Source organism: Bombina bombina, chromosome 4, assembly GCF_027579735.1.
Source record: "Bombina bombina isolate aBomBom1 chromosome 4, aBomBom1.pri, whole genome shotgun sequence".
In the NCBI taxonomy this organism is placed as follows: domain Eukaryota; kingdom Metazoa; phylum Chordata; class Amphibia; order Anura; family Bombinatoridae; genus Bombina; species Bombina bombina.
In genome coordinates this window covers 182,992,877-183,006,441 of record NC_069502.1, presented here as the reverse complement: position 1 = coordinate 183,006,441, position 13,565 = coordinate 182,992,877, and the positions used below count along the sequence as shown (strand labels likewise).

Here is a 13,565-nt window from a genome sequence, read left to right as displayed (position 1 = left end):
ACAATTTTTTTCTTTCATGTTTTAGAAAAAGCATGTAATTTTAAACAACTATCTACTTTACTTCTATTATCTAATTTGCTTAAAGGGACAGTATACACTCATTTTCATATAACTGCATGTAATAGACACTACTATAAAGAATAAGATGCACAGATACTGATATAAAAATCCAGTATAAAACTGTTTAAAAACGTACTTAGAAGCTGTCAGTTTGGCTCTGTTGAAAAGGTAGCTGGAAAGCCCACTGCAAGTGGCAAATAAGACACTCCCCCCCTCCCCCTTCTTTTGCATATGAAAAGACCCTTTACACAAACAGGAGCAAACTGGAGAAGGTAGCTGATGGTATTCACATAAAACTTTGGGGCTTGGTTAGGAGTCTGAAAATCAGAGCAATGTTATTTAAAAATAAGCAAAACTATACATTTATTTTTTAAAAAAAAAAACTTTATGGGCTATATAAATAGATCATCTACAAAACATTTATGCAAAGAAAAAATGAGTGTATAATGCCCCTTTAATTCTCTTGATATCCTTTGCTGAAAAGCATATCTAGATAGGCTCAGTAGCTGCTGATTGGTGGATGCAAATAGATGCCTAGTGTGATTGTCTTCACCCATGTGCATTGCTATTTTTCCAACAAAGGATATCTAAAGAATAAAACAAATCAGATAATATAAGTAAATTGGAATGTTGTTTAAAATTGTATTCTCTAAAAGGATCATTAAATAAATATTTTGGGTTTAGTGTCCCTTTAAATAAATAATAAATCATCATTGCTTTCATATTTATCTATATTGTTATGATGATGAAAGACAAAATATGGACTTATTGAGAAGTTCTGTGAAGCGTCTTACAATCAATTACTAATCTGAATTAATTTAAAAAAACAGAGATTTGTGAATTAAAAGGGAAACTTATATGTATAACTAATAGCAGCCCCTGAGCCCTCTTTTTAACAACAAGCCTTATTCATCTTGCATAGTTTGTTTTCATTTGTCTGTTTTCTGTATTTTCTTTTTTTCATGATTCAGTGTCATGTAATTTATTTGCTAATCGTACAGAATTTGGCAGTCCTTTATAAAGAAATATAATATTAATAATAATAATAATAATAATAATAATAATAATAATAGTAATAATAGTAATAATTATAATAATAGTAATAATAAAAATAATAAAATTACTAATAACCGCAACATTTGTGATAGTATTTAAAAAGTTGTTTTTCTGTATTTATTTTTAACCATATGTGCTAAACAGTTGCAACTTCATTGTGTAGCTGTAAAGTTGTTTGCCTTGTGTATTTGTATTATGTTTATTCTGTTGACATGGAACTAAACATGTTTCTGTCATGATTCAGATAGAGCACACAATTGTAAACAGCTTGTTACTTATATTAACACATGTTCTTCATTCTCTTGGTATCCTTTGTTGTAGGAGCAGCAATGCACTACTCAGAGCTAGCAGAACAAATTGGGAGAGCCAAAGACAGGAGGTATATATGTGCAGCCACCAATTAGCAGGTAGCTCACAGCACTGTATTGCTGCTTTTTAGCCTACTTAGATATGCTTTTCAACATGCCAAGTGAACAAATCAAATTACATAATAAAAGTAAATTGGAAAGTTGTTTAAATTGCATGTTCAACCTTTAAAAAGATGTGAAAGTCAAAATAAAAATTCACATTATTAAATAAATATATATATTTTATTCCAGTTAACATCTACTATCCAATTTATTTATTTTTCTTGATATTCAATGTTAAAACTTAGCTCTTTTCTAAGAGACAATCGTGATGCTATGCATAGAGTGCTTTAAGAGATATTAAACACCTATAGCTTTTGTGTAAAAAATGTGCCTTTCCCACTCTCTATAGAGGCCAAAAAGCACAGCAAGGCTTTTAACAAACTGCATATACCAGATATTAATTTGAGTATTTTATAGAAAACTTAGGTTACAGTATTTGCTTTCTGGCTTCTTTAGGGAGTGTGGGATAAGGACAAAAATGTTTAATGTCCATTTAAAGGGACACTGAACCCAATTTTTTTTTTCTTTCATGATTCAGATAGAGCATGACATGGTTTAATGTCCCTTTAGTACATGCACTCTCCGTAGCCTACCTCAGTATGCTCTCAATGAAAAAAGCTAGATTTTACAAAAGGATACAAAGAGAAAGATGTAAATTTGATAATAGAGCAAACATTGATTTTCTTTACTTGTACATTCTATCTGAATTATGAAAGTTTAATTTTGACCAAGAAAAAGTGATAACTGTATTGGGTGCATTTCAATGTCAAATAGAAGGATCTTTGCAGTATACTTGTATTAGCAAACGTGCTTCTAGTTAAAGCTGCTTCAGTGGTATATTCACAGATACTGTGCCCCTTAAAACAGCGTTTAAATGCTGCTGTACTTGCTCAGAGTCATTACAGACATCTCTCTGATACAATGGTGGTTCTAAGGGGGTGCATAAGAGTACAAAAGCACAAGCAATCCATTATGTTGAACTCTTCTCCTTTATGATTGTTAGTCTGCTGCTGTTCCTTTTCACATAATCAAACCCCAAGGCTACCTATCCATGCCAACACATACCTTTATACTGTAACTCCACCCACAGTATGCCTACCTCCTCCCACAGAACATTACCTCTGCCACAGTGACTCCGCCCAAGCAATACCCTTTCATGGAGCCGCCTCTGCTCTAAGCTGGCATTGTGTTTGAATGAGATTTCACAGGGCAGGCACAGTGTATGCACTGAAACCATTAGCTTTTTCTGCTAATACAAATATTTGGCAAACATGCGTCTATGCAAAACTAAAATATACACAAAAGCATTTTGTTTTTGATCATTTTGTCTCTTTTAAAACAATACATTGTTTGAGATTAACTTTTACCCTGTGCCATATGCAAAAGATACAACCATTCCAAAGAAAAACCGGCACATCTTCTAAGTAAAAACATCCAAGTTTAATTCATCACTTAAAACGTCAAAAAGTCATGCTTTACATGTTTCGGCGCTCTGGCCTTAATCATAAGCAAAAGATATCCAGGCAAACCCATTTTTTACCAACTCTTCAAACTTACAAACGCAGTTTATAATTAGGTCCTTTTGAAAAACAATTTAAATAGCAATATAGTGTGGGAACTTAAAGGGATAGTCTAGTCAAAATCAAACTTCCTTGATTCAGATACAGCATGCAATTTTAAGCAACTTTTTAATTTACACCACTAATCAGCAAGCGCTCCCCAGGTGCTGAACCAAAAATGGGCTGGCTCCTACGCTTACAGTCCTGCTTTTTCAAATAAAGATACCAAAAAGAACTAAGAAAATGTTATAAGTAAATTAGAAAGTTGCTTAAAACTGCATACTCTATCTGAATCGTAAAAATGTAATTTTGATTAGAATATCCCTATCGCTTTAATTACTGTAGTGAACAGCAAGGCAGGAATCCCTTTGGCTGAAGGTAACGCTAGGCAGCTGCTTACTTTTACCATTGGGGAATAAAAAAAAACATGTAGCCCTTTATTATTATTATTATTATTACTAGTAGTTGTAGCTGTAGTAGACATGGGCTCATAGAAATTTATTTTAATTGATTTGAAAATATAATCTGACCTATTCTCCTACAGTTGCACAGCACTGCATAAATTGTGTAATCTTCCTGAATATTAAATGGGTATGAAACAGTAATGTTTTAGTAAAAACAAATGTGCTTAATCAATGTAAGCATAAAAAGAACAGCACACAACATACTCATTTTCTTACAAAATTCTCAGTGTAACCACAGGGAGATGAGGGATTTGACACATTGGAAAGTTAAGTTGCATTCAGTCCTCTTCTAAGCATGGGCAAATCTGATTTCCAGTCTCTTTAGCTTTCGCTGAATAGTAAACCAGCTCATGTTAGTTTAGAAGATTTATGACATCAGGCTAGATATGCCTTCCTGTAGAGATCCCAGCCCCCTTATAGGGCTGTCACAGGAAGTAATGGACACTGCACAAATAAAGTTTAAAAAAAAGAAATACAACTGTAAAATCATTTAAAAATGATAAATAATACAGATTGTAATGATTTCTAATAGGTATAACCCACTGCATATTGTTTTCCTTATTACAACAATTAAGCAAACATTTATATTCCTTTACAGTCAGAGGGAGTAAATTGACCACAAAATGTATTAGAAAACAAACCGATATACTAACCTACTACATTTACAGAATATAGTAATCTAATCTTTTTTAATCAATTATAAGATATCAGTTACTAAGATTTTACATACATGCTTTAAATATGTCCATTAAAAAAAAAGAAGATGTTACTAGGTAAAATACTCAAAATAAAATAAGTTGTGAGCATGAATTTATTCTGCTATATATTGACTATGCTGTTAACTTGTAATTTGAAGTCTGGAAATAAATGTCTTTGAAAGTAAAGACCAGAAAGCAACAGAGAGAAGGAAAGGAGTGTGTGGGTGGTAAATAGAGTTTTAATGAAATAAGTGGTGATGTGGTAGGAAATCTGCTCTTAATGTTAAACAAAATGTAAGTAGTTACAACCACATGGGCACAAATAAATGTTACAGCAAAAAATAAGCCTGACCTTGGCATACAGTATATTAATTCACATGGTATCAATGTTTTGCTACATAAAGACATTCAGAATTTATTACACTTAGATAGAAATATATTAAAGGAAGATTTGTGTTATCTTGTGTTTCAACTCAGGATGTGCACACTTCTGCTCTTCAATAAAAGATATTAGGAAAATTAGGTAGATTTAATAATATAAGTAAATTGGAAAGCCATTAAAAATGTAATGCTCTGAATCATAAAAGTTTTAGTCTGAATTTCACGTCCCTTTAAAGGGATATGAAACCCAAAAATGTTCTTTCATGATTTAGATAGAGCAGGCAATTTTAAACAACTTTCTATTATACATTTTTCTCTTGGTATCTTTTGTTGAAAAACAGGAACATATGCTTAGGGGCCAGCTCCTTTCTGTTTTGCAAAAATGGTATCCATTTGTAAGAGCACTAGATGGTAGCACTATTTCCTGCCATGTAGTGCTCCGGTTGTCTTCCTAGGTATCTCTTCAACAAAGAATATTATGGAAGCAAAACAAATTTTATAACAGAAGTAAATTAGAAACTTTTTTTTTTTTAATGGTACGCTCTGTCTGAATCACAAAATAATTTTTCAGGGTTTAATGTCCCCTTAGTATCAAACATTATTTATATATTTTAAAGGAGATTTCTGATTTTATTACAAGTCATTACATTTGCAAACATAATAGGATATAGTTCTTAGTTTTTAATTGTATCACAACATTGCTACCAGTAATACATATAGGAATACAGATTTGAGACACAATGATCAAGATAATTAGTAACACTGATCTCACATTCTGCTGAAGGCACAGCTTCTAAATCCATATATATTACCTTCCTATTGCTGTTCAATATTGTATTGATTTAATGCAACATTTTAGTACTCTTATACAGTATCAAAAGATTAAAGAGAGGGATTTTTTTAATATTTTGAAGTCAAGAAAAAAGGCATTATCACCATTATCAATGCATGAGACAGCAAACGTTCATTCTGTATGCTCTCTGATGTATAATGTTGGTGCTGTATTTGTAATGTATCCACTCCAGTGAGTAGGGACCTCAGCCTGCTGAATACCCAATGTATAGTTGAAGAATACATTGATGGATAGTACTGTTGCTTGGCTTATCACACCTTCCCTCACCAGCTGCTCGCCTTCCAAGCCAAAGATCCTGATTGGCAGATACTTTCCAGAAAGAAAAAGAAAAAAATCCTTTGGGGATAAACCTTCAATAGACTCTTCTGGTGCTCAGCTGCGTTATTAGAGCACCACCTCCTCCAGTGTGGAGGTGAATTACTCCCACCACGTATTGTTATCAGACAGGTCACAGAGGGCATGTAGACAGAATTTCAAAAACCTCTCTGTGTCAAACATTTGGACTAAAGCCATCTTTTTTTTTTTGCCCACACTAATGCATCCTGTGCTCTTCTCAAGCAAAGTGCACTTGATCAAAAAAGCAAAATGCAAGTACAAGTGGGATTCATATGACCTTTTTTTTTTTTACATGTATAATGCAATGCCCCATATAAAATGTTTGGTTTTATTTAACCACCAGACTGTCAGTGTGACTGTCTACATCAGCAGTGAATGAGTTAAACAAGTCAGTCTAACTAAGATACACACATCACTGGCTAGTATTCAGGAAGTGAAGGGGCTAAGGAAGTAAGTGTACAGGTTAGGAAGTGTTCTAAATCATTCTTTTGACCATACAGCATTATTTAAAGTTAAACTGGGGGTTCAAGTTAGCCCTTCCAACAATAATGCAGTGTTTGTGTCTCCAGAGACAAAATGGGAAGCCATATTTTGGGATGTAAATTCACTATTTTCCTCGCACATGAGCTGTTCTCACCTACATGGATACATTGTATGAAACTCTCAGGCTACATATTTATATACATTTCAGCAAGTTATATATGTTTAACTGTATGCTTTACATAGAGACTTAAAGGGATCCTGTCAATACCAACTGTACAGGCAGAAATTGCTGAGAAGATAATGTTCACCCAGCACAGCCTTTAAAGGGAAACTCACACCACAGATCACAGTATGCACACACCTTTAAAGGGATGCTCAGTCTTAAATGGGAAAGGCACCCACTCACAATGTTCACAGCCTATTAAAGGGGCAACTTACACCACACTTACACCACACACAACGTTTTAATTGCAAAGGCACAAAAAACAACAAAGGCACAAACCGTGTTCACAACCTTTAAGGGCAAATCACACTACAAGCACACAGTCTTAATGGCACAGGTGCATAAACACACAGTTCACACAGTCTAAAATGCACAGATCACAGCATGCACAAACACAGATAACACACACACACACAGTCTTAAAGGGAACCTCAATCCGCATGCTCACACAATCTAAAAAGGAACATATAATTTTCACACAATTCACACAGCTTTAAAGCACACCAAATACTTAAAGGGAAAGATCACAACATGCAAAAATACACAGAGCATAAAGTCTTAAAGGGACACTTCACACCACATGCAGACTGTCTTAAAGGGATAGTCTACTCCAAAATAAACTTTCATGATTCAGATAGGGCATGTCATTTTAAACAATTTTCCAATTTACGCTTATCACCAATTTTGCTTTGTTCTCTTGGTATTCTTAGTTGAAAGCTTAACCTAGGAGGTTCATATGCTAATTTCTTAGACCTTGAAGGCCACCTCTTAAGAATGCATTTTAACAGGTTTTTCACCACTAGAGGGTGTTAGTTCACGTATTTCATATAGATAAGACTGTGCTCGTGCATGAAGTTACCTGGGAGCTATCACTAATTGGCTAAACTGCAAGTCTGTCAAAAGAACTGAAAAAATGGGCAGTTTGCAGAGACTTAGATACAAGATAATCACAGAGGTAAAGAATATATAAATATAACTGTGTTGGTTATGCAAAACTGAGGAATGGGTAAAAAAGGGATTATCTATCTTTTAAAACAATAACAATTCTGGTGTAGACTGTCCCTTTAATGATACAGACATACACACAGAGTGCACAACAGTTTTAAAGTGACAAGTCACAGCAGGCACAAGCATACATGATGCACACAGCCTTATGAATGGTTGTAACTCCTCACACACTCTGTGAAACAATCTTAGCCAGATCATATTTCCCATAGCTTAGTGTATGTAGAAGCTAATTTGACTATCATGGTAACCAGTGCAGGAGGAAGTTAGAAAACAGCACATCACTATTACTGGGACAGAGGCAGACAGGTCCATGTGATTTTAACTTAATTTGTCTCTGTGCTGCTGTTCTGATTTTAGAACATTAAACTGCAGTCTCTAAGCACTGCACATTACACTGTGCAGATACAGCATCACAGCACTCTCACAATGCATGCAGCTTTAAAGTCTTATGTCATTTCGCAGTTGAGCATATGTGTCATGGTGGTCACTTGAGTGATAGGTTGCAACTCATACATGCACATCTTCAAAGAGAAGGATCCAAATATTTACAAAAAGCATTCAAAGGAGAGCTCACTGAATTCATACACAACCTTAGAGACATGGCTTATGGGATTCAAACACCGCTATAAGCATTATTATTATTATTATTGGTTATTTGTAGAGCGCCAACAGATTCCGCAGCGCTTTAAATCTGTGTTTGTGCCCAGAGTTAGCCATTAAAGGCTGTTTTATGCATGCTATGAGCTGTCCCTTTAAAAATGTAAGCTATGAGCATTGTGAGAGTGCTGGGATATGTCCCATTAAAACTTTGTGTATGTACTGCACATGTAGCGTGAGCTATCTCAACCCCATTAAGGATGTATGGGTTATGTGCATCTGTGTGTCTGTACTTTAAGGAATGTGTGCGTGGTGTGAGATATTCCTTTAAAGGGACAGTATACACTCATTTTCATATAACTGCATGTAATAGACACTACTATAAAGAATAAGATGCACAGATACTTATATAAAAATCCAGTATAAAACTGTTTAAAAACTTACTTAGAAGCTGTCAGTTTGGCTCTGTTGAAAAGGTAGCTGGAAAGCCCACTGCAAGTGGTAAATAAGACACTCCCCCCCTCCCCTTTCGTTTGCATATGAAAAGACCCTTTACACAAACAGGAGCAAGCTGGAGAAGGTAGCTGACAGTATTCACATAAAACTTTGGGGCTTGGTTAGGAGTCTGAAAATCAGAGCAATGTTATTTAAAAATAAGCAAAACTATACATTTATTTGTAAAAAAAACTTTATGGGCTATATAAATAGATCATCTACAAAACATGTATGCAAAGAAAAAATTAGTGTATAATGTCCCTTTAAGGCTGTGTGTGTTGTGTATGTTTTTTTTTACATACTGTAATCTGCCCGTTACGCCTGTGGTTGGGTGTGTGAGTGGAGTGATCTGTCCTTTTAAAGGCTGTGTAAATAATGTGTGCCTGCACCTTTAAGAGAGTGTGCATGTGGAGTGATCTGTTCATTAAAGGCTGCGTGTTGTCTTTATGTATGCCTGTACCTTTAAGACTGTGTGTACATGTGTGAGCCTGTCTCATTAAGATTTGGGTTGTGAGCTGCCCATTATACAAACAGAAGCAATCGGAAGTATGCATACATCAGTATACATCTAAAACTTTGGGGCTTGGTTAGGAGTCTGAAAATCAGCACAATGTTATTTAAAAATAAGCAAAACTCTAGATTAAAAAAAAAAAAAAACAATCCCAGATGGGCTACATAAATGGATCATCTACAAAACATTTATGCAAAGAAAAATCTAGTGTACAGTGTCCCTTTAAGGTTGCTTGTGCTGTGGTTTGTCACTGTAAGACTGAGTTTTTGGGTGTGCTTTAAGGTTGTGTGAATTGTGCAAGTGTGCTAGCCCTTTTATGCCTGTGTGTGCATGGTGTGAGCTGTTCGTTTAAGACTCTGTATGCTGTGTGCTTGCGAGTGCTGTGATCTGTCCTTTTAAGACTGTATTTGGTGTGATTTGTATGTATTTTGTGTGTATGTCCCTTTAAGGCTGTGCATGCTACGTGTTTGTGAACGTCGTGGGGTGAGCTTTAAGGCTGTGTGTGTTGTCTGTGTTTGTGTGTGGTGTGATCTATGCATTTAAGGCTACATGCACTGTGTGTTTGTGCACCTGTACTATTAATATTGTGTGTGTGGTATGAGCTGACCCTTTAAAGACTGTGTGCATTATGTGTGTGCCTGTGTATTTAAAACTTTAAAAAGCTGCATGCTTGAGTGCAATTATAAGACTGTGTGCCTGTCTCTTAAAGACTGTGCTTAGTGTGAGCTGTTCCTTTAAGGCTGGATGTGTTCGGTGTTTGTGCACCTTTACTATTAAGACATTATGTGTGTGTTGTAAATTGTCCCTTTAAAGGCTATGAGCATTGTGTGTCTGTGTACATGCACATCTATCCCTTTAAGACTGACCAACTCTTTAAGGCTGTGTGTGTGTTGTGTGTGCATACTTAGACCTGTCCTTTTAAGTTTGTATTTGTTGTCCTTTAAGGCTGAGTGCATTGTGTAAGTTGCTGTCCCTTTAACAATGTGCAAGCATGCAGTGAGCTGTCCCTTTAAGGCTTTGCTGTTTTGCCTGTGCAGAATCCCTTTAAGTCTCTGTGTAAAGCACACAGTTCAGTTACACATGTATACAAGCTGAAATGTATATAAATATATAAGCTGATGGTTTCATACAATGTATCTATGTATGTGAGCAAAGCTCATGTGTAAGTCTATGGGAAAAATAGGGATTTTAACACAAACATATGGCTCCACTATTTCTTCCTGAGACCCAAACACTGTGCTATTGTTGGTAGCCCTCATTTGAATCCCCATACCAATTTAAGTAAAATAATGTTGTTTGGCCAAGAAAATTATTTTGAAAACTAAACTCAGATTTCCCCCTACTGTCTAGTATTTTTGTGCAGCCTTTCCTGGCAGCCCAAGGGTTAACCACGTGTTCAAGTGACATTATATCATCCAGATCACCAGGCTGTGACTAGTCTAGCCCAGCAGTGAAACAGTTAAGCAAGCCAACCTAGCTAATCCAAATGCTAAAATACGCTCTCCAGTGGCTAGTATTTTTTTGAGATCGAGAGTCCACTCCCACCTGATATTTTGGCTCCAATGAAAGTTAAAGGGTGTGTGGGGCTAGCTGGGATGGGAGGAGTGGGTGGGAAGCGATTGGCTTGCAGCAGTGATGTAATCTCTATGATAGCTCTAATAACTAGTACAGTGGAAGGCTGCAACTTTTGCAGAAGGGAGTCTGAGCACTCACAGACTGGCCAGAGAAGAGGGAATCTGGTAGCCAGCACTGTATGCAAAGCCAGATACAAAGTGCAGTCTCAGCCACACTGACACACAACAAAAAGTGACACCATGGTGCAGCAAGCGGATAATATAGACACTGACAGCAACCATCACACAGAGTCTACTGACACAGAAGAAGGGGAGTTTATTGCTTGCAGCCCTGTAGCTTTGGATGAAAGTGACCCTGACTGGTGTAAAACGGCTACCGGTCACATAAAGAGACCTATGAATGCATTTATGGTGTGGTCAAAAATTGAAAGGAGAAAGATCATGGAGCAGTCACCGGACATGCATAATGCAGAGATCTCCAAAAGATTGGGGAAACGCTGGAAAATGCTCAATGATACAGAAAAGATACCCTTCATCAGAGAGGCTGAGAGGCTCAGACTCAAACACATGGCGGATTATCCTGACTATAAATACAGACCCAGGAAAAAGCCCAAAATGGACCCTTCTTCTAAGCAGGCACTGGGACAATCTCCTGAGAAGTGCCCTAGCACCAGCGGCAAGAGCAGCAAAAATTCAGCTAGAAAATGTACCAAGCTGAAACCAAGTAAGTCAGGGAGTAAGTCCCCTAATGAGTATGGTGAGGACTATGTTTTTGGGAACCTCAAGGCGAACAAAGCTGTGAAGTGTGTGTTCATGGATGATGATGATGAGGATGATGAAGATGAGGAGGACGAGTTGCAGATCAGGATAAAGCAAGAGGAGGAGGATGAAGATCAGCTGCGACAGTACAATGTGGCCAAGGTACCGGCTAGTCCCACCTTAAGCACCTCAGCAGACTCCACAGAGGGAGCCAGCATGTATGAAGATGTGAGAAATTCAACATCTAACAACAGACTTTATTACAACTTCAAAAACATTACCAAGCAAAGCACAACAGCACAACCTACTATAACCCTAGCTCCAGCCAGATGTGTTTCTACCTCACCCAACGATAAAGATGATCTCATGTTTGATTTGAGCTTAAACTTCACACAAAACCCTCAGGCATTCGAGCTTGGTAACTCCAATTCAGGAAACCTTTCTCTCTCCTTAGTGGACAAAGATTTGGATTCGTTTAGTGAGGGTAGTCTGGGTTCCCATTTTGAGTTCCCAGATTACTGTACCCCAGAACTCAGTGAAATGATTGCAGGGGACTGGTTAGAAGCCAACTTTTCTGACTTGGTATTCACATACTGATTTTACACTTGTTCTTTTTATTTTTTGGTAAATAATTGAGGGTTTATCAAAGGTGCCAGAAAAATGGGCGTTAAAGGAGACAATTTCAATTCCAATGAAATCATGTGTCTTGCTTTTTCTAGCCCTGTCTGATTTCAAATGATGATCCCGTGTGGAATATGGGACTAAGGAAACTGAAGATAAGGAGCTGAATGAAAGGTCAACGGTCTGGAAAATAGTCTGCAGAAATATCTATTTCTAGGTAGCTTAAAGGGGGCACTGATGTTTTAAATAGGATTTTAAACATGTTGGAAGGGACTATTTCATTTTTTTATTATTTTTTGGAGGGAGAAATCTAAATCTCTTCTATGCATCTGATTCTTAATCTGCAGGGAGCTGAAACATGCAGACTGGACACACTACATAAAACTGTGAACTGATTTTAGGTCAGCGTTTACTTTACAGATCAACAAAAATGTAAGGTTTTCACTATGTGATTTCTTGCCAACTTTTTTTGTAACTTGTTCCCTTATACCTCCTTAAATTCCAGACAACCCAGACCTCAGTACAAAAAAAAAAAAAGGTATTGAAACATTTTTGATACTTAACAGACCTCAGTCTTTTTTTAAAAATTAAAATATTTTCAGGCGTATTTTTGTACAGTTAAAGGGAACATTCCTGCTGTCATTTTTTTTATGTTCAGTGAGACTTTCAGGCACTTCTTCCTATCTCTTCTCTGTTTTAGCATGCAAGTATGTTGATAACGTTATGTCCTGATATAAGGATTAAAATAAGAAAAAAAAATCCTTGCATCTAAAAAAAAAAAGGCCTTGTGGTTTTAAAACACTTTTTTGTACAGCTATAGTTCAGATTTGTTCAATATTTGTAGGTAAAGATTTATTGAAATGGTGATATAGACCTCAGAGCTGTTAGCTTAAAGATTGTATATGTACTGTATTATAGTAGGAATCTATGTATATCATATGCTGTGATATGTGGATGGGCCCTGGAGAAAAAAAGGTATGAAACTGGATACTCGATTTTAGAAAAGGCACATAAAACGTTTCACATAATGTGCAATATAATCTGAAAAGAAACGAATACAGACCATCTGCATATTTTGTAGCAAATGATGGAAAAGCAGACTTGTGCACTGTCAACATCATTGCCTGTTTTCCTAATGCTGAAAGTCTGTATCTTGATGATTTTAATAAATCAGCTGGAACTGATAGAAACTGATTTTTTTCTTCTTCTTCCTATCAATGTCTCCGGGGAAAGCATGGGATGGGGGGAGTGGATCACAACAGCCAAGTAAGAGTTAAAGTCTTGGTGTGAAATTGTTACAACATAAATACAGCAGACAATTTTATGACATGTGTTATATGTATGTGAATTTAGACATCAGAGTGCCAGACAAGGTAAACATATACAAATGATTATATATATATATATATATATATATATATATATATATATACACACACACCCACAGACATATATACACACGTTGCTTTGTTCCTAA

At 36.2% G+C, this 13,565-nt stretch overlaps 1 protein-coding gene across 1 annotated transcript; it reads left to right on the top strand.

Moving 5' to 3' along the window:
• The first annotated feature begins 10,782 nt into the window (after nucleotides 1–10,782).
• Nucleotides 10,783–13,278, top strand: SOX11 (SRY-box transcription factor 11). The gene has a single exon (XM_053708948.1). It carries the CDS (start codon nucleotides 10,949–10,951, stop codon nucleotides 12,062–12,064), a length of 1,116 nt encoding a protein of 371 aa, XP_053564923.1. The 5' UTR covers nucleotides 10,783–10,948; the 3' UTR covers nucleotides 12,065–13,278.
• Nucleotides 13,279–13,565: the final 287 nt, after the last annotated feature.

What these genes read in the sequence shown, in the direction of transcription:
- SOX11 (XM_053708948.1), top strand. Translation starts at nt 10,949, where the DNA reads ATGGTGCAGCAAGCGGATAATATAGACACTGACAGCAACCATCACACA.